At 56.1% G+C, this 20,686-nt stretch overlaps 1 protein-coding gene across 2 annotated transcripts in view; it reads right to left on the reverse strand.

Moving 5' to 3' along the window:
* Window positions 1-558: 558 nt before the first annotated feature.
* UNC5B (unc-5 netrin receptor B) overlaps window positions 559-20,686 on the reverse strand; it is a 90,834-nt gene continuing 70,706 nt past the window's right edge. Inside the window, exons 3-17 of one of the 2 annotated variants that reach the window (XM_010373037.2) lie at window positions 18,090-18,233; window positions 17,527-17,630; window positions 16,092-16,272; window positions 15,186-15,353; window positions 14,208-14,372; window positions 13,950-13,982; window positions 12,018-12,212; window positions 11,316-11,705; window positions 10,585-10,672; window positions 9,551-9,719; window positions 9,191-9,424; window positions 7,213-7,362; window positions 6,426-6,590; window positions 5,319-5,500; window positions 559-4,327 (exon numbers count right to left, since the gene is read on the reverse strand). In XM_010373037.2, the coding sequence (XP_010371339.1) occupies window positions 4,162-4,327; window positions 5,319-5,500; window positions 6,426-6,590; window positions 7,213-7,362; window positions 9,191-9,424; window positions 9,551-9,719; window positions 10,585-10,672; window positions 11,316-11,705; window positions 12,018-12,212; window positions 13,950-13,982; window positions 14,208-14,372; window positions 15,186-15,353; window positions 16,092-16,272; window positions 17,527-17,630; window positions 18,090-18,233 (2,534 nt within the window). In that variant the 3' untranslated portion in view covers window positions 559-4,161. The remainder of the gene's footprint in view (window positions 4,328-5,318; window positions 5,501-6,425; window positions 6,591-7,212; window positions 7,363-9,190; window positions 9,425-9,550; window positions 9,720-10,584; window positions 10,673-11,315; window positions 11,706-12,017; window positions 12,213-13,949; window positions 13,983-14,207; window positions 14,373-15,185; window positions 15,354-16,091; window positions 16,273-17,526; window positions 17,631-18,089; window positions 18,234-20,686) is intronic. The other variant, XM_030941206.1, reaches the window with a different exon arrangement.

Consider the following 20,686-nt stretch of genomic DNA (forward strand, 5'->3'; position numbering starts at 1 on the left):
ATCTGCTGGAAACATCTCAGCAAATACACAAATCTACAACATACATGGGAATGGAGCCACCCTCCCCTTTAGATATGGTACTCTTGCCCAGTGCGTTACCTGCCCAACCATGCCTGGCAGCCTGGGGTGGAGTCATATGATTCCAACCTGCCCATCACTCCCTTTCAGCCTGCACAATAGTCATATATCCTAGGTGAGGTTTCTGAACTGACCCCGCAGCCTCAGCACCCTTGGGGATACTCCCTTCTGAACTCCTCAGAGACGGTCAGGGATGCTGGGGCTTCATCTCTGTGTCATCCCCCTCACCCATTACCTAGCCCCTGGCAGACTCACACGACAAACTCCTGAACAGATCCGGACGCACAGGGACCGGGATGCACCACGGGCTCCTCCTTGCTGTGTGACTGTAGGGAAGTCCTCACCCCTCTCTGAGTCAGTTTTCCCTTCTATAAAATGAAGGGGGTCAGATAGCTCTGAACTGACAATGACACCTCCACCTTCCATGGACTTTTGAGAAGAGCAACACAGTCATTCCCAGTTACCAACAGGAAGACAGCCAAATGCAACCCAGATTTTATTAGACTAGGAAATATAATTTATTTCATAAAAATTAATTTTGTTACAATAGGAATGCTAAAGGTTATTTATAGGTTGTAGTTTACAGAATAAACAGAGGTGGGATTGGGGGCCATCCCTGGGGCCCTGCACCCGCCCCTCCCGGGCATATAACCATGTCCACGGACCTGGCAGGGGTCCAGCCCTTTGCCCCACCAAGAGCTCCCTGCACTGAAGCTGCTGGTCACCTCCCCTAAGAGACCCGGCTCAGCTGCCTGGGAGCTGGGGAATGGGGACCAGAGTGCCCTGGAGGGTCCAGGAGATGAGGAGGGTCCCCTGCACCTTCAGGAGAACCCCTACCCCTGAGCTCTGGAGCCAGGGGCACTGTGAGAGAAGGCAGAGGGAGAGGCACATAGAAGATACACTGGCTGACCCTGTGGGCTCAGGGAGGGCAGAAGGCAGGCACACCAACCTCCAGACGTCCAAACCTGGGACGCAGAGGAGCACACACACACGCTTGCTCAGGTGGGGACACGTGCACGTGTTCTCGGAAGGGCACCCTGATGTGCTCACAGAGAACAGCACAGGCACACACACGCGTACGCACACGCGCACCCCAGAGAGGAGAGAGAGAGAAACACCTGTGTAAGGGCCCTGCAACCCCCAACAGTACCTGAGCTGCTGCCCACCAGGTACATGCCCTCTGGGGCTACCTCTCGGGTCTGAATTGGAGGAGAAACCACCGATCCCACCCTGGAGGCAGACAGCCTCCACAGACGGATGGAGTCGGCAAATTCTTTCTGAGCATTTCTCGTAGAGCTGGACAGTTTGAACCCTCCCAGGAGGCTCCAGTCAATGGGTCTGTGCTCTAGGACATGGTGCACATTTCCAGAAGTCAGACTGGAAATGGCACCTGGGTGGCTGGCTGCACCTCATCTGTCAAGCTCCTGTCCTGGGGGCAGAGCAAGCAGCTTCTGAGGGTGGGGTGGGGAGGACAGAAAAGAACAGGGAGGAGGGGCACGGCAGATCACGGGGTCCCCTACAGAAGCCTATAACGGTGTGTCTGAACCCAAAGAGCCTCAGACTGCAGCCTTCTAGGTATGAAAAGGACACTGAAGCCCAGAGAAGGCAGTGATATGCCTGAAGTCGCACAGCAGTTTAATGGCAGATTTGCAACTCGATTCCTGGTCTTTGGACTGCCAGGCTGCATGTGGACATGTCAGAGGCTGCAAGGGGAATGGCACCCCCTGTCATGGCACGTGTGGTCTAGCCTGGTCAGATTGCCCTCAAAGCCACGTGACCGAGGCCCACACGTGTGCGTGGGCTAACAGTGACCATTGAGGCTGAGCCCATGGGACGGGCACTTTGGCAGGGAACGTGCCCATCACCCGGCACTTTCCTTCATCCGAGGCAGCATCCTGGTGCCTGGAGGCACCAGGGTTGAGAGCCTTAGTCTCAGCCTCTGGACCCGCTCAGGGTCCAGCCCCTGATGCAGACCTGGCCCTCAGCAGCCCTGGTAGAAGGAATCCTCTCTCAAATCTCCAGGCAAGTCCTCCTCTGCCCACAGCCAGGCCACACCCCAGGGGGCTGGTGGGTGGTAAGAAGCCCTGCGAGCTGCCGAGTCCATGGCAGGGAAGCCAAGCTGGGGACGTTGGCTGGAACTGCGGCCCTAAAACCTGCCCTCCTCTCAGGATATCAGACTTTCAAAGGCCAGGATGTGCTGAGACGGGTCCCAGTGGCTGCTCAGAGGCCTGCTAGGGCACGCCCTATGGTCACTGCCTGGAAGTGTTGGGGAAGCTGGCACTTGCCTTGCCTGGAGTGCCAAGAGGGAGAGGCCTTTGATGAGGCCTCTGTGCTGGCTGCAAGATCCTTGTCCCAGCCACGGCCAGGCAGTTGCACAGGGCAGAGACTCATCCTGCACCATGCAAGGCCCCTGGAACAGGTTGGGTAGGGGTGGTGTGTGCCGTCCCCTCTACCCTGGCAACCCCACCCACTGGGAAAGGTTATTTTAGATCTCCCAGACCGTGGCAGGGTGGGTAAGAGGAGGGTTATAGGAGGTGCTTGTGGAGATCGGAGCTGGGAAACCAGCTTCTCAGCCTCCTCCTCTACTCCTGGGCATGCAAAGCACAGCCAGGCCACCCGCCTCCCAGCCTCCCACACTGCAGGGCTGACTGACACTGGGAAGCTCCGGCTTCTGGAGCTAGAAAGGACCTCTCAGCCACCACTCTGCTTTGCAGAAGGAGAAACCAAGGCTGGGGAAGGGCAGATTCTGGATTCCTGGCCATCAAGAGAACGCCACCCTGCTCTAGAGCCTGCTGGGCTGAGGATGGGATGAGGGTGTCAGGGCTGGCCCTACCTTAGGGTAAAGCTATCCAGCCCCCAGGAGAGAGATATCTGTAGAGGACTCTCCTCCCCCACTTCATCTCTCTGTTTGAGTCCCACTTCTGAGCCACATCCCTTTCTAGGAGCCACCAGACCAAAACCAGACTGGAACATTCTCCCTGGCTCACAGCTGGCCTCCTCTTTCATCCCAACTTTCTTAATCCAGATTCCCAGGAGCCCAGAGGTATCTCCCTGGGGCTGTGGGAGGGAGGGCCCACCCACTCCAGCCCTTAGCACTCCTTTGCTTTATGGATTCAGCATCTGCTTAAGATTTTAGAGGGAAATCTAGCCAGCTAAATCTAGACAGTGAAAACCCTGTCTGATCTACTCCCTGCACAACTAGGGAAACTGAGGGCTTGTCAGAATTTAGTCCAAGATGGATTTGTTAGCAGCAAAGTATTCTCTGTTCAGTCTCTCTCTCCCCAATGCACACATGTACATGTACACACACACACACACACACACACACACACACAGGCACATTCACTCCTGGCCAGAAGTGTGAGTGTGCCCATTCTCATCCACACTCAAGAAAAGAGTTTTCTATTTTTTTGTGTTGTTTTTCATTTTCTTTTTTTTTTTTTTTCTTAAAAAGGACTTATCCAAATAATCTGGATAATAAATCATTAGCGTTTCCTAAGAAACTGGGTTTTTCTTTTCCCTTGTGGTTTTGGTGGTTTTCTTCTTCTTTAAGCCTTACTAGCAGTCTGAAGCTTTCTTTCTTTCCTTTACCTGTTTGCTTTTGGACAGGAGAAAGCAGTTTGTCTGAATTGTACTTGACTGTCAAAGAGGAAAAGGGCGTGGAAGCAGAAGGGGGCTTAGGGAGAAAGGATAAATCAATAATGGAGGAAGAAAACAAAGAACGGAATTAAAACCCATGGAACTCAGAAGTTGCCAGGCTGAGGGTAAGGGGGTGGAGGGAGGGCCTCCTGCCTGCCCCAACCGACTCCAGAGGCTTCAGCCCCATCTTGGTTCCCGCACAGAGATCTCAGGCCAAGAGACAGAGAGCGGGGATGGAGAAGGAACTCTGGGCCCTCTAACAACAGAGTACATGGATTTTCTAAGGCTGGTTGTGGTCTGGGGGTTGGGGAAGAGGAGGAGGAGAGGCAACTCTGGCTGTGAACTGGGAGGAAGCAGAGGCCAAACATCCTCATCAGGAGGCTCCCCCAGGCCTCCCTGCACCTGCCTCCTGTCAGTCCCTGCCAGCCCGCCATCCCAGGAGGCTCAGCAGTCCCCGTCAGTGGCCACAGCCACCAGCATCTCACTCTTGCCCATCTCCTCCAAGGCACTCGCCAGGCTGTTGAGGTCCCCATCGTCCTGCTGCAGAGCTTCCCAGAGGTCCAGGATCACACCCGTGGGGCTCGCTTTGGTGGCAAAGTAATTCAGGTACCTGGCAGAGAGAAGGAGGGCACTGAGGTCCCCAAGCACTTAGCTCCTTCCTGGAGCCTGGGGGTGAAGGGGCACAAGGGGAAGTGGGAAGGCTGTGAGCTTTGGTGTCCTGCTGTCCTGGGTCTGAATTCCAGCTACTGTGTTGCGGTCTGTGTGGCTCTGGGCAAGTCAGAACCTAGGGCTCAGAATCTTAGTCTACTTGTCTCTAAAATCGGAACAATGCCAGTTACCTCTCAACAAGATCCAAGATCATATAAAGTAAGGGTCTAGCGTTGTCTCTAGCATGTAACCATCTTGTTCATCATCATCGTTATTATCATTGAAAGACACTGGCCCCAAGAGAGAATGACCATGTGTAGCATGTGCTCATTCCTCCCACCTGTGTTCCCTCCTGCTCCCATGAACTCCCCTGATAGGAGGAACAAAGCCTTAGCCATCTTTGTAAGTCCTACTCATTTCTAGTAAAATGTCTTATCTAAAGCATCTGCTCAATGCAGGTTTATTACACATCTTTCAATACATATAATACTTATTATCATTGGCTTTATATTCATTTATCCAGCATTTGAAGTTCTCCAAAGGAGTTTTGACACCAAAGTGTATCTCAGCCAGTCAGCAAGCATCTCCGGAGCACCTTCTCTGTCCTAGACACCAGGTGCTGACGATGGCACCGAGCTGATGCTCTGGCTTTGAGTCTCCTGCTGTTCTGTGAGATGGGCAGGTGGAGCGTTCTCCCCGCACAATGGGAAAAGAGTGGGGCCTGAGAGTCTGCCCGGCTCAAGGACCAGTGCTCTGAGCATGATGCTCCTCAAGGGAGCAGGACTCTTGAACTTTGCATATCCAATCCTGAGTTCCTGATTTGCCACAAATGGTGGCAAAAGGGCGGCTGGTCTGGGAGCTAGTGTTGGCTGTCAGGCTGCCTGCCCTGCCTGCCCCTGTGAGACCTTGAGGACAAAGGCAGATGGGGGTGGGCTGTGGTTTGGGATACTCACCGGTCCATAGAAAGCTTCTGCGCCAACATTCGCCAGTCATTGCCCCGTGAGTTGGGAGCATCTAGGCTGTTGCATATCTTCTGGCGGATGGACAGCGGGATCTTGAAGGCATAAGGTCCCAGCTGGGTGGTGACGGTGCTGCCAGGGGCAGAGCAGAGAGTGTCCAGGGAGCCAGCAGGTGTCTGCAAGGGTGGGGACCAAGAGTGAGAGGGGCACAGCGCTGGGCACTGCTCTCCAGCCTCCCTCCCCTTGGACTGTGAGCTCATTGAGCCTTGAGTCACTCCCACCTCCTCTGGACAGGTTCCCACTGTTCAGGCAGGGGCTTCTCCCTTGAAGGGTCGGTTCCCAAGGGCAAGGCCTGTATGGACATCCTCCAGGCCTCAGGGGGTGCACCATGCTTATCTAAGGCCCCAGGCAAATGCAGATGCAGCCTCATAGTTAGGAAGCCCCAAGGAGCCCCAGCCACAGTCTAATCCACACGCACCCATTTGTACAGGTGGAAAGTGAAGTCTAGAAAAGGGGAGTGGCCTGCTTATGGCCACATGCCAAGTTAGTGGCAGACCTCGGTCCAGACCTGTATCCAGTGCTCTTTACAATGCCCCATGAGGAGGATCTAGTGCTGTCACCCTGGGTGGCCTGAGTTTTAATCTCAATCCAGGTTTATAACGGTTGAGAACCATAGACCTGGTCCTTGCATCAACCTGGGTTCAAATCCAGTCTTGCCATTGGTGCATAGTGTGCAAATCCTTGCCCTTCCTAAAACCTACTTTCTCACCTCCCAAGTGGGGATCATATCTGTCATGCATCTCCCGGTACTTGTGAAGATTTAGAGAGATCATGTAAGTTTTCTGGTATATGCCAAGCATGTGAATGGCACTCAATCAATACATGATGCTTGTTAGCAAAACATGACCAAATGTCTGCTTAGACTTGGGAGGTGAGAGGGAACTACAGGAGTCTCCGTGCTGCAGCCCAGCCCCAAACCCTAGAGGTGTCCTCTGGCCCTCACTTCCATCAGCATGGTGTGCAGCTGGAATATCTGGCCATCCTTCCCTCACCTCTGCCAGAGTGGTGTGCAGCTGGAATATCTGGCCCCCCTTCCCTCACCTCCGCCAGTGTGGTGTGCAGCTGGAATATCTGGCCCTCCCCTTCCACTTGCCGAACGCAGATCTTGCAGGTGAGCTCTGTGGAGGCCAAGCTGTGCCTCTCCAGGGTGAAAGTGCAATGGAGGGCCTTCTGGCTGCCGCTCCAGATGTGATAGAAGGGGATCTCCTGCAGGAGGAGGGGGTCAGGACCAGGCAGGCAAGGCCAGCCTGCCCTGTCCTCATGGAAATGGAGGCTCAGGGAGAGCTCAGGGAGCTTCGGTGGGCACTTCAGTTCTCTCCACCCAGATGGGGAGAGGTCAAGTGCCCTAAGCTAGCCAGCTGAGTTGGTGTCAGACCCTCAGTTCCAGAAGGGAGCTGAGGCAGGGTACGTGAGGGAAGGAAAGGCACAGGTGTGTGTGTGTTGGGGGCTGGGGGGCCTCATGGTCTCAGGTGCTGCTGGGTGGGCAGCAGCAGGCTGTGGCTGTCAGAGATGAGAGGGAGTGTCTGCCAGGAGGGCATGCCCTGGAGGGTGGGGAGCCTCTGTGAGGATGAAGGGCACAGGCGTCTGTGCATGTAGGGATGTGACAGGGCAGAAGTGTACATGTGGCTGCCCACTGCCCTGAATTTGGGGATGTGCTTGGGGATGGCTGGGAGCCTGGAGACTGGGCTGGGAGAAGACAGAGACAGTGAGAGACCCAGGGAGGGGTAAGGCCACAGGGCAGAGCTGGGAGGCAGAGCCCGGGAGGGAGCTGGTCTTCCCGGGCAGCCCTTAAGTGCTACCCCTCCCCACCCATCAGCCCAGCCCTCACCTGGTATTTGGCCAGCAGCTTGCTCCTCCAATGGGCATGGGGGAGGTCATGGAGGGAGAGGCGCAGGTTGTGGTAACTGTCTTTGAACATCAGGGGTTTTGGCTCCTCCACCAAGTAGCCACCCAGAGTCCGCTCCAGCTCCAGCACCTCCTGTGGGCCAGGGGCATGGGGAAGGGGAACCCATCACACTTGGCCAATGGGCCTCTTCTGCTGCACTCTGCAGGGCAGGAGGCAGGGGCCCATCTGAGTGCGTGGCTGGGCATTTGCAAGAGCTCACAGAGGGCTTATGGTGTGAGAAGATGAATGGATGATGGATGGATGGACAGACAGTGGGAAAGATGACTAGATGAATGAATCTATAGATGACCGTATGGCTAGAGGGACTAATAAATGGACAGATGGATGGATAAACAGATTGATGGCTAGAAAGATAGACAGGTGAATATACAGATGGATATACAAGGATGGGTGTATGAATAGAAAGATGGAAGAAAAGATAAATGAATGGATAGATGAGTAATGAATAGGTAAACAGATGGGCTGCTGACTGAATGGGTATATGGTCAGATGAACAGAAAGACGGATGGATGGATGAACAGATGGACAGATGGATGGATAATGGATGGAGGTTGAATAAACAAAGAATGCCATCAGGCCAAAACCTGGTAACTTCCCTCTTGATTTCTATAGCACTCTGGCCAAAGCTGGCCATTAGCCAATGCCCCAGGACCAAGAGGTCCAGCTGCAGGAGCACTTTCCAGGCACCTCCCACCCATCGCAGGACCACTGGCATCTCAAGCCAGTGTCCTCCCAGCAAGGGACACTCCTTCTCCCGTGGGCCTCTTTCACCTATGCTGTCTGCAGTGTGGGCTTTGGGACAAGTCCCATGAGCCTGGGAGATGAAGGAGCTGGATGGGGCCAGGGAGCAGAAATGGGAGGTACATGGAGCCATGGGAAAGGACCACGAGGCGCTGAGGAGGGCAGATGGGAGGAGGGAGGGGAACGGGCTCACACACGGCCAAGTATCTGTACACTTCCAGGGTTACATCAGGATGAGCCTGAGCTCCTGAGAATGGGGGAATGCACAAGGGCTCTGAGGCTGGCAGGGAATAGTGGTGCTAACACAGGGCTCCATACCTGCGATCATCAGGCTCTAGGTGCTAAAAGACCCTCCCCTCCACTTCCCTCCCTCCTGTCTCGACCACCCCTCATCTGCACGACCCTTCCTTCACTTGGGGCATGGCTCTCCATCCTTCTACACATGCTAGGAGCCTGGCTGTCAGCCTTAACTTCCCCTCCCACTGCCCATCCCATCAGTTACTGGGTCTGTCCATTCCACTGAGCACACATAGCATCCAGCCCCGCCTCTCCTGGCTGCTGTCACTCCCTGTGGCCCAGGGTCCAGCCCCTCTCATCTACCCACCCCAAGTATAGCCACAGGGGCTTTCTAAAGAGCACCTGTGAACAGGTGTCTACCAGGTCCATTCCCCTTCCTGCCAGGTGGATTCCAAATTCCTTGGCACAGGCTCCTGGGAGGCTGAGCCCTGCCCATCGCTCCTGCCCTTACATTTACACATTCCCTATGCCTTTCAGCTGAAACGCATATGAAACACAATCATTTCCGTCAGTCTGGAATGCTCTTCACTCCTCTCTGCTGAAACTCCTACATGTCAGCCTTCCCAGAGACCCTCCCCACCAGCCCAAGCTCTTCCTGGTCTGATGCCCCCTTGGTCCTGGGGCAGACCCCATCAGAGCCTTCAGGGATCCCTGGTCTGCCTCCCACCTCTAACCTGGATCTTGGTGAGGCAGGCCCTGTGCCCAAGGCTGTTTCAGTGTGTGAGGGCTGCATGCGTAACCTAATAAGGCTGGTGGTGGGGAAGGGTTCCTGGGAAGGCCCATGAGCCTGGGGCAGGGGATGCTGGCAGGGATCATGCAGCTGGCCGGCCAGGGCTGTGTGGGCACCTGCAGCTGGCCCTACCTTCAGTGCTACAGGCGTGTCCTCCAGGCAGTAGACCCGGAGGCTGTACTCCAGGGAGGTGCAGAGGGCGGGGGCGAAGACGGCCAGCTGGAGCCGCTTGACTGCTGAGCGGGAATAGGACTCGCCCGTGAACACATAGGTGCCCAGCTGGTCCAGCAGGATATGGCAGGCCCTGGGCTCCAGCTGGCAGTAGCAGGGTGTGTTCAGGGTCTCCTCATCCAGGGTCACCACCTCCTGTAGGGGACAGCAAGGGTGGGGTAGTGGTCACAGTTATTGAGGCTGGGCCAGAGGAAAAGGGCTTTCTTTTGCCTCCCTGGGCAGGTTGGGAGAGCTGGGCCAACCTTCACCCTGGCTCCTCACCTCCCAGTGGCCCTGGTGGGCCTGGGTCTTGAGCTGAAAGATCCAGTCACCGGCACTGACTTCGGCACAGTGGGGCATGGTGAGGATGACGGGGCGGCACAGCAGGAGGCCTGTGGGTCCGCAGGTCACAGAGGGGCTCAATACTGTCTGGGTCCCTTCTGAAAGTGGGCTGGGGGAGGACACAGGGTAGGAGGGAGGTAGTGAAGAGCTCGGCAAAGGTGCAGGCTCCTGCTGGGCTCCCAAGTCTGCCCAGGACTGGGAGGTGGAGGGCAGCTCTTTGCCACTCAGGACTCTGCATTCCCAGAAGTCATGGGGGCAAAGGAGGCAAAGAAAATGGCATGAACCTTGAGGTTGTTTCCAGATTTTTGCTGTTTCACTGCAATATTATCATAGCTCAAAATTCCTTGCTTACATTTTCCAAGGTTGTGTAATCTTGGAAGGTTTTCAATAGATCACACTAAAGTGCCCTCCAGAGAGCTGGTTCCAATCTCTACTCCCGCCCACGTGCCACAGAAGGCCATGTTCCCACCCTCTTGCCAGCAAGAGGGTATTATCATTTGGAAAAAGGTCCTTGCAAATTCCTTAATAATAATAGTAATAATAATAATAATAAAATCCCAATATACCTTGTGTTTTTTTTCATTAGTTTTCTCTGACCGCAAATTAGACTGAACATTTTCTCATAACCTACTGGCCAGTGTGTTTGTGTGAGAGTGTGTGTGTGAATCACTTGTTCACATCCTTTGCCCATTTTCACAGTGAGATGTTTACTTTTTCTTATTGATCTACAAAATCTCTTTACATAGTAAGGATATTCAGCCCTCTGTCATACTTGTAGCCAGCTTGTCAATTGCCTTTGAGTTTTACGATTTATGGTATTGGTTCTGCACGTTTTAAATATGGACCCAGTAAGATTGATGCTTTCCTTGGAGGACTGTTTAGTCTTAGCATCAGGCTTAGAAGGGGCGCCAAGTGTGGGCATGCAGGAAGGGATGGGAGGAAGAAAAAGGAGCAGCGGCTGGGGCTCTACTCACAGGGTGCCTTCTGCCTTGTTGATGAGTAGATACATCTCGTAGAACTTGCCCTGGGGAATGGCTCCATTGGGCACCAGTAGGCTGACCCCTAGTGGGAGAGGGAGGTCAGCAGGGAGTCCAGGAGCTCAGGAGAACAGGGGTTTGGGAAATTGGCCCCAGCTTGGGGCTGGGAGAGAAAGATATCTCCTGAGCTCCAGGTGGTCACCAGCCAGGGGTGGGAGGGGGTCTGGGAACTGGATGCAGGCAGAGGCCAGGCCACTGATCAGTGCTGGCTTGTCTAGGAAGACAGGGGTCTCTGACATTGCTATGGGGTCTGGAGGTCCAAGTGCCAGCTCTACTCCTAGCTTAGTGTATGATGCTGGGAAGCTGTTAATTGCTGGCTTTGCAAACTAAGATGGGCGCCCCTGCCCCTCTGCTGCTAGTTCTAGGACAGTGCTTTGTAGGTCTGCTGAACTACATAGTACTATTCTCTCTCACACAACAGAGACACTGAAGCTTAGAAGGTGGCTGGCCCAAGGTTCCTCTGCCCTAGTGAGGGCACAGGCAGGCCTGAAGCCTAGCTTTTCTAGTCAGACCTCTCTATTTTATACTCACTTCCTGCCACCAGGCCTCCTTTTCCCTATCTCTGAGATGGGATTAGGGCAGCACTACCTTCTGCTGGATGGGTGTGGGGGCAGTCCGCAGAGGAGGTGCTGAGGCCAGGCTGACACACAAGCAGAGCAGGGGCTCACCTGTGCCAGGGATGCTGAGCCTCCCACCCAGGCAGCCAAAGGTGCCGCTGACACTGCTCCCCGGGTCTCGGGGCAGGCCCAAGAGCTGCTGGGAACCAAGGCTGGCGCTGCGCAGGTGCAGGAGGTGGGTGTCCCGGGCGAAATCACTAGGGTATGTGCCTGGCGGCAGGACCCCCAGCAGGTCAGCTCCGTCTGCCAGGCCTGGCCCAGAGCCCGTGGTGCTGGAGCTGTAGACCTTGACCTTAAGGCTGGGTAAGGGGTCCAGCAGAGGAGAGTTGGTCATGGGGATCTTGTCGGTGGAGTCCTGCAGGGCATACACGGGTCCGCGGTAGATGCCTGCACTGGCTGTCAGGTCAGGAGGCACAGAGGGGTGTAGGAGCTGCGGGTTGTCTGCAGGAGTAGGGGCTATAGTCAGACCCAGCTGTGCCTCATCTCACTGGCCCAGCTCCCACTGCAAAATCCCACCCAAATGTCCAGCTGTGAAAGGCTCAATTGCTGCCAGCTGCGGGAAGCTTTGGGAATCCCGCAGCCTGGGTCACTCCCTTCCTTCTCTGTAGCTCTCTAATCCATACCCATCCACATAGTTATCTCTATGGAAAAACCCCGGGAGGGAGTCAGGAGCCTGGCTCTGGTCTGGGTACCACCAGAGCCCTCTGGGTATCCTGCCTCTGCCAACCACCCCAGACATCCTCAGGTTCTTACTGGGCCTGGCCGTCTTGAAGTTGACAGGGTGGAAACCACCAGTCAGGGCGGCAGATGAGTCAGTGATGTCTGTGTCGAAGTCACGGCAGTTGCGGCGGTACACCACCACCCCCACCGCCATGAGGATTGCCACGACCACGAAGACAGCCACCACGAGCCCCGCGTACAGCGCCGCATCCCCTGAGGCCTCCAGCACTGCGGGGACAGGAGGACCACATAAGGGGCAGTACAGACACCAGGCCCTGGGGGAGTCAGGGAGGCCCTGGGTCCCTGGAAAGGGCAGGGCCCAGGGCCAACCAGCACGGTGCTGAGTTTCAGTCTGAGCCCCACCTACACAGGCTGGCAACCTCAGGCTAGCCTTGAACCTCTCTATCAGTAAAATGGGCTCGAAGTCCCTGCCTTACTGCCCTTCTAGTTGTGGCATGAGAAGAAAAGAACAAACATGTTTACGCCATGTGTTAACTCGTTGCTCGCTGCTGAGGAGACAGGGTCTGTGGCTCAGGGCCATGGGGCTACATAATTTGCCCTGTGACCGCTGGGGTTGAAACCTCTGAGTCTGCAGCAATTTCCATAGGACCAAAGGCCCTGGCTCTGTTAGCTTGGTACGTGGATAAGCTCTTCTGGCTCTGTTATCTTTGTAAGTAGCTGTTCTGAACTCTTCTTCCATTCCATGCTCTGAGGGTGGGAGGTGGAGGGATGGGGAGCTGAAGGAGTGGAATGAGATGCACAGCAATGTGGTGGAGAAGAGGTGGGCATGTGGGGAGAAGGATGGGCCCAGGGAGGCAACCCATGGCTACACTTTCCTCCCCCAGGCAAACACGGCCAGGCAGGAAGCCTCAAGGTCAAAGTGGCAGGGTCTGAAGTAGGGCTCTCTGGTGGAGCTTTCTACAGTGTGGAATATCCTCTGTCTGCAGTGTCTGGTATGCAGCCACTAGCCACGTATGGCTCCTGAACAACTCAAATGTGGCCAGTACCACTGAGGAACTGAATTTTTAAAAATTACTTAATTTTAAATAAGCTAAATAAAAGTTTAAACGCCAAATGTGGCTGGTGGCTTCCACACTGGACAGTTCAGGGAGAGCAAAATTGGCGGCCAAGATGGCTGCTCTTCCCCTTGCTTCCTTTGGGAGCTCCAGGAAGCACCTGTCCATGCGCTCCCTCCCTGGGGGGCCCTCAGAGAAGTAGGCCTGCTTCCTCTGCCTGGAGTCCTCCACACCCTGCACTTGGGGTCAGCCTGAGGCTTTCAGCAAGGCAGGGCATGGCTCCCAGCCCCGGATGTCTGCCCACTTCCCACTTCTGTCCCCCAGTATCTCTCCTCAGCAGCCCTCACTCTTGGGCTCCCCAGAGGATCCCTCAGGGCTGGGCTCCTGGCTCAGTAAAGAAATGGCTCCCCCAGCTTGGCTCTGCCTCCTGTTGCCCTCACTAACACTGGGGCCACTTGCCTGGTGATTTACACTCGAATCACCCCCAGCCCGAGCCCCAGTGAGCTCGGCCAAGGGCCTCACTGATTTTATGATTCCAGAACTATCTGGAAATTGTGGTTTAATTACCATGGGCCAATCTGCTCAAGTGGCTTTGCTGCTCTGGTATGACTGCAGTGGCGGTGCAGCCTCTGGGGCTGAAGGGCACGCCCCCTGGAGCTGATGCAGGGCAGCGGGCATCACAGACCATTTGGGAGGCTTGGCCCAGCTGCTGGGGTGATTCGAGTGTAGGGTGTCCTAGGGCCTTTCTTTTCTGTCAGCCAAGGGTTTGCCTGTCTGCCAGTGATGGAGATGCAGACACATGCAGTGTCAGGTGTAGATGATCCCATGGCGGGTGGGTAGGGCGGCACCTTCAGCTCTCCCTGCCCTGTACCCTGATCCCGGGAAAAGCCAGCCAAAGAGAACCAGGGATCCCCCAGAGGAAAGAGGACAGCCATGAAAGGGGACTTACGGTGGCTGTTGGGGTCGCTTAGAGTTTTCTTATCTGTCAAGGGAAATAAAGGGAAAGACAATGACATAGGTGACAGGGAAACAGTGGCAGAGAAGGCAATGGGAAGGATGAGATGAGATGATGGATGCGGTGGGGGGACAGAGGCCCTGAGGACTGCCACGCTGCAGGCTGGGCACTGAGGCATGGGGCCGGGTTTGGGGGACCCTTACATGGCTCCAGAGTCCCCACCCCCAGGGCCCCGCCTTCCCTGTGACTCACTTTGCATACACAGCCCATCTGTGCAGTTCTTAGAGTCGAGCAGCGCCCCGCTGCAGTCACGGCCTCCGTTCTGGGGTGGGGGTGCCATGCACTCGCGGCTCCGCCAGTGGGCACACTCAGTGCTGCAGGCTGACCACTTGCTCCACTCCGTCCACGCCCCATCAACTGTAAGAGCATGGCATACGGGAGTATGTGCACGCACAGACATGTGCATGCAGAGACATGTGCACACACCATTACATGTGAAAACACAGCAATGTGCCAACACACATGCATGCATAAACAACTGTGGAAGGAAATGAGGAACCCAGGACACATGTGTGCCACACAGAGAAATCCACATGATATCCACATAGCCCCATGCCAATGAACAGCCAGATGCACCTGGCAGGTGGACAAAGAGGGTACGGATAGATGCATAAGGTCATCAACACGATACAGCCCAGTGCACAATTTACACACACAGACACAAACCCAGGGTAAAGAAAAAACAGTGTAGGCACAAACATACAACCCAAGGGCGAGAACACAGCACATCTGTGGGGGTAGGGGAGCAGAGGGGCTGCACACAGAGAGGAATAGGGGGATGGCTGTCAGTGTGAATAGGGTCTGTGGCCACTGTGTGTCTTAACAGTTAGGGGCAAGAGGCTGTCCCTGAGGCTGTCCCTCTGAAACCTTGGCCTGGGGCTGACACACTGACACTGAGAACCCTCAGCTTGGAGGACAGAAGAGCCCAGGCTAGAGGGTCAGGGAGAAGGGGCCACCACTCAGACCCTCTGCCTCCATCTCACCAGCAGCCCAGGGCAGAACAAGTCAGAGATCAGAGCATCTCGTCAGCCTGGGCAGCCAGCTGTGGGCTTGGGACAAGCACCTTCTGCTCTCCATGCTAGGGAGAGGATGGCTGTCCTGGCTCTGGCACACAATACAGAAGGTGGGGCAGGGTTCAGGGTGGGGCTGGGCATGGACGAGGCACCTTACCTGGGCAGATGGTGGTGCAGGCGGTCTTTTGGAAGGCCTGGCCCTCGCAGAAGGCCCCTCCGTTGAGTGGGGCGGGGTTGGTGCAGGTCCGGGTGCGCTTCTGCCAGCCTCGGCCACAGCGGTTGGAGCAGGGCGACCACTCTGCCCAGCTGGACCAGCCACCATTCACTGCAAGGCAGCAGCTGTTACCTGGTTGGCCTGGCTCTGGAACCCTCTGCCCTCCCCCAAACCCATTCCTCACCCTGACGAGGCCTCTCTGCTGAAGCCTGGCCTCTCTGGTGAGACCCCATCTGCCTACAGTGTGAGGGACTCCGAAGTGGCAGCAGAGCTGGGCTGTAATCATCAGCACCAGAGGGGACCGGGGAAGTCACTGTCTATGCCCCACCTTGTAAGATGGCAAGGAAGGTCCAGAAACGGCTGCCAGTTGCCTAGGCTCATCCCGGGAGTAATGGGGGCCTGGGACTGTGCCTGGAGCTGGAACCTAGTACAGGGCTCTTTCTAGAACTCTGTAAAGTCGCCTCAGCTGTGGCTCCACTCCTCCCACCCACAGGGTCCAAGGGAGAAGCAGAGAACAGCTCACAAGCCTGGGCATTGGTCCCTAACTCTACAAGGACAACAGGCCTCTGGGCATACTGACTGGGTCCTGCCTCAGCCCCCAGACTTGGAGAGAGTTGGTTCTTCTCCTTCAGAGTTAGGCAAGGCATCCTGAGAACTGAGGAGTGCTCCTTGCTGGGAACCCAGGAATGCCCAACTTGGCCATGAATTTTGCTGTGTTGTGACCTTGGTCAATTCACTTCCCCTCTCTGGGCTGCATCCTCCCTACCAAGCCAGGGGTCCCACCTAGCCCCAGGCTCTCTCCTCCCTCCCTTGGCCGTGTCTGCCCCTCCCACTCTGAGAGGCCCGCACCGTAGACGATGACGGTGGCAGTGGTGCTCCGGCGTTTGGCCACGATGTTCTTGGCCACGCAGGTATAGTTGGCTGTGTCTGACAACCGGGCCTGGCGGATGATGAGGTTGTGGTCGATGGTGAGTAGGAAGTTGGTGTCCTGGGTAGGGTCGATGACATCCTCATTCTTGAGCCATTCCACCTGCAAGAGTGGGAGTGAGGGGGCAGTGAGGGCCCAGGGCAGGTCTGACCATAAACAGAAGAAAGGCAGTTCTACCTGGGTCCACACCACGGTCATGGCAGTGAGGCAGGGCCTGGGTGGGACTGGACACTGTACAGCTCCAGGGTTAAGAGTGCTATTTGCCAGCTGGGTGGTCTTGGGAGGGGACTTACCACTCAAGGCCTCAATTTCATCGACTGTGAGATGGAACTGAATAGCACCTACCCCATAGGGATCCATCGTGAGGATTACATGAGTCAGAATGTGTAAGGTGCCGAGAACAGTACTCAGAGTAAGTTGAGTTAAGCTAACTAAATAAGCGCTAGCCAGGAGTATGTGTCTTTATCATTAACTCCTCCCGGCTCTACTAGCCAGGATGAAAAGCCTGGAAGGTGATAGGAAGAAGGTCCCCGGGTCTGGCAGACCTGGGTACAAACCCCAGCTCTGCCACTCACCAGCTACCTCACCCTAGGTGGCCACTGGGCCCCTCCCAGCCCTGCTTCCCTGCTGTAGGATGGAATGGTGACATCCACTTTGCAGGGCTGTTGCAGAGACCAGCATGCCAAGTGCCTAGCATATATGGGCCAGGGGTGTTTGTCTGAGCCCACTGTGCAGAGGAGGGTTTGGGCTGGGAGAGGCTGAGCAATAAGTGCACGGTTTTGGGATCAGACAGGGCTGATCCCAGGCTGGAAGTCAGGGTCCTGACTACCCCAACCATCCACTCCACTGGGCAAAGCTGAGATGCAGCTCTACTTCCTGGACCACCAGTGCAGGGAGTATGTCTGGAACAGAGGTAAGGATGGCGAGAGAGGACAGGCAATTCAAAGACTGTGTGGTTTCAGGAAGGGGTGACCAGCTCGTGGGGGAGAACACACTCATACACATGCAGGATGGGACCCTCTGGCATCCAGAAAGCTGGGGCCTTGGGTTCCGGATGGGGCAGGAGATCGAGACTGAGCTGAAGGTCCACCTAAGGAGCTCCTGAGTTCCGGGGATTTCTGCCCTAGCCACCCCATCCTGTGGGGTTATGCCTGTGGCAGACCCAGCTGGGATCTGGCATTGCTGTGTTCTGCAGAGGTGGCAGTTCTCTCCTCTTTCCCAAGCCTCGATCTCATCTGTGAAAGGGGTAGGGCTCTGGGAGACTAGCACCATGGCTGATGGTAAATACCGTGCCTGCCTGGCCTCCGCAGGCATGGCCACAGGGCTGTGCTCAGTGGTCTCTACATCCCCGCTCACCTCGGCCACGGGCACTCCCTCCGGCGGGCGGCACTGCAGGAGAACCTCATGGTCCAGGGGCACCTCCTTGCCCAGAGGCTCCTGATCGAAGTTCTTGCGCAGGTCTGGGAGAAGGGAGAGGGTCCCAAGGCAGTCAGGTGCGGGAACTGGAACCTGATGTGCTACACTGTGGCCACTGGGTGGCAGTGCAGACCCAGGGAACTGTTCATGGGCCCACCTGTCCTTTGCCTGGGAAATTTCCTCTTCTCCAAAGGAGGGGCCTCACTAGGCAGACTTAGGGGAACAGGGTTCCCTCCCTGACTCTGGGATCCTAAGCACATAGTGGCTCAGGATGGGGGAGGAAGCTGCCAGCTTGTTTTATACAGAAGTAGATGAAAAGAGGCCCAGGTTCTGGGTCTAGGAGCCGTCTCTGAGCTGGCATCCATGTGCTGGGATGTCTCTGCCGCAGGCACCCTCAGCCAGGGGTGCTGGAGGAGGCCCCACAGATGTGACGCTCCCTCTCCAGCATCCTCGGGGATGGGGAAGGGTCCTGCAGGGACAGGGCAGGGGTCAGGGTGGCATACAGGCGATGCGGACGTAGGCTCGGCGACTCTTGGTGGTGCCCGCAGAGCTCCAGGCCACACACTGGCACCAGTAATCCTCCAGCCCAAAGAGCTCCTCCACCTGCTGCCGCGACACCTCGATCTGCACCTCGCGTACCCGCAGGCCTGGGAGGAGAAGAGAGTCCCGTCAGAGGGCAGGGGCAAAGCAAGGATGTGAGGCACAGGACACCCCAGGCCTTCCACCTCGGGTCCTGCTGGCTCTCTCACCCAAGTGCCCCTTTCCATCCATTCCTCCTGTCTCCTGTCTCCACCCTGGCCCAAGCTTCATGGCCACTCACCTGCACATTGCAGTGGCTAACACAAGCCCTCTGCCCTTCCAATGCATCTTCTACCTGGCAGCTAGTGTCATCTCCAAAATGCACAAGCGGTGTGTCATTCCTCCCTGATATGAGACCCTTCATGCGGGCTCTCAGTGGCCTGCAGGCCTATAGGGTCATCCCCAGGAGCGGCTCTGAGCTGCACTGTGCATCCACCGTCCCCACCCCACTGCAGCCTCACCCGGTGTCTTCCAGGCTCTCATGTTCCCTGGCTCTGTGGCTACAGAGCCACGGGGCCCTTGCACATCAGTCCCCTGCCTGGAACTCTTCTGTCTCCTCTGGGCCCAGTGGCCTCTCTGTCCCTGCCAGATTTCAGATCAGCCTCACTTCCCAAGGAAAGCCCCCTCTACCCTGCACCTCACCCACAGCTCTCCCAGCACTGCTCAGCACTCCCACCACTGCACCCGAAGTTTGTCTATGCAGCAATCACTCTCCTACCCAGCCTCATCTCCTCCCAGCACCCACCATTAGCTGGACTCAGATTATTTATGGACGCATTCATGTGTTAAATGTCTGTCTCCTGCAGGAGAACAAGATGGGGCTTTGTCCTGCTCACTGCTGTGGACCAGGGCTTGGCACAGAAAGGGGGCTCAGCACGTGCAGAGGTGGGACACCTGCTCTCCCTGATCACTACTCAGGCCATGTGGGCCTGGAGCTGAGGAGGTCCCTCTTCCAGGGAGCCCCTCATCTCTCAATGGCTCCCTGGTCAGGGCCTGGGAAACTTCCTACATAACGGGACTTACCAGCCTACACAAGAGGGTCACTAGGATTTCAGTCAACCATCCCTCAATGAAGCCCTCCATGCTCAAGAAAGGGGGGAACCTGCCAGGAATGGGGACATTCATCTGAAGTTCCTCCCCAAAGGTTATAGAGGCCTCTTCCTCCTCCAGGAAGCCTCCCTGACTGCCTCGTGTCTCAGAATTGCTAAAGCTGCTCCTCCCTGCCACAATGTGTCCTATCTCATCCTCTCATTGCACCATGGATTGTTAAGGTACGCACAGCCGGTGGCATGGTGGGTAAGGACAGGGTTGGATGGCTGGACAGATTTGCGTCCTGGCCCCACCCTCAAACCCCAGCTGGGTGACCTTTGCGAAGTTACTCAGTCTCTCTGAGCCTCAGATCCCTCATTATAGTAAAGTCTCAAGGTAAACTCTAAACAAGTTATGGTGACTACTCCGCCACAACGCCCAGCCCGGGCCAGACACAAATATACTCTGGCAAGTCATCTGGATCTTAACCAGCTTCTTCTGTTACCTTTGAAGAAACTGAGGCCCAGAGAGGGTCGGTGGCAGGCACCAAGTCCCCCAGCAAACTGCTGCACAGCGGTCAGCTCCCTGGTGTCTTTCCCAGGTTAGAGCTTGGTCCCCTCACCCACAACTCCTCTCTGGACCTCTCCTGATAAAATCACTGCTGCAACTCTCCTATTGTTGAGGAGGGTGGGGTCCTTGTGCAGGGAGTCCAGACAGGGGGGACAGCCCCATCCTGATGGCCAAGGATCTAAATGGGAGGCGGCTAGGGGTTTGCCATCCAGGGAAGAGGCTGCTTCAGGGGTGGGTGGCAGTGCCTGCCTGCCATGGCTGCCCGGGGGCTGGCTCCACAGTCAATGCTGCATGGCCCAGGGAGCAGAGCCCTGCCCCTTGCTTACTAGACTGTGAACCTGGAAGAGCGGGCCCTTTTAAGGGGGTCATCCATGCAAGAAGTTTTCAGCAGCACCAACAGCTGGACAGAAGGAAACCACCACCAGGGAGGAGGCGTGACACCTCGTCCATGATCACCAGCAAGCAGAGATGCAGGGAGCATAGGACGGGGACCTCCGGTGTCCCAGGCTTGAGGCCCAGCACCAGACTGCCCTCCCAAGCATAGCAATGTCTGGACCAGGACACCCAGGCTTGGGCTGCCTGCCCCGATCTGGCACAAGTTGGTGGGGGGCTGTTCTGCCTCTCCTGGCCTCCAGTCATCCTCTTCTGTTTTCAGGCCTCAGAGAGTGCTAGGGAAAGCCAGGGCTAGAGAGGAGAAGGCTGAAGTAGAATCAGGCCCCACCACTGCCAGGGAAGCTCTGCCCATTATTTGCAGCTAATGGGGACAACAGTGCCCCAATTTCTAGGGCTGGCAGGGCCTGTGTGCCTGGTGGCAGGGAAGTAAGAGCCATGCTGTTATTATTAGTAATAATCACAGGGTTATTATTACTATACTAACGGCCCGTGAGGGGCCCCAGCAGGCACACTGTTCCCTTGCCTTGTC

The sequence above is a fragment of the Rhinopithecus roxellana genome, chromosome 11 (genome assembly GCF_007565055.1).
Source record: "Rhinopithecus roxellana isolate Shanxi Qingling chromosome 11, ASM756505v1, whole genome shotgun sequence".
In the NCBI taxonomy this organism is placed as follows: Eukaryota; Metazoa; Chordata; class Mammalia; order Primates; family Cercopithecidae; genus Rhinopithecus; species Rhinopithecus roxellana.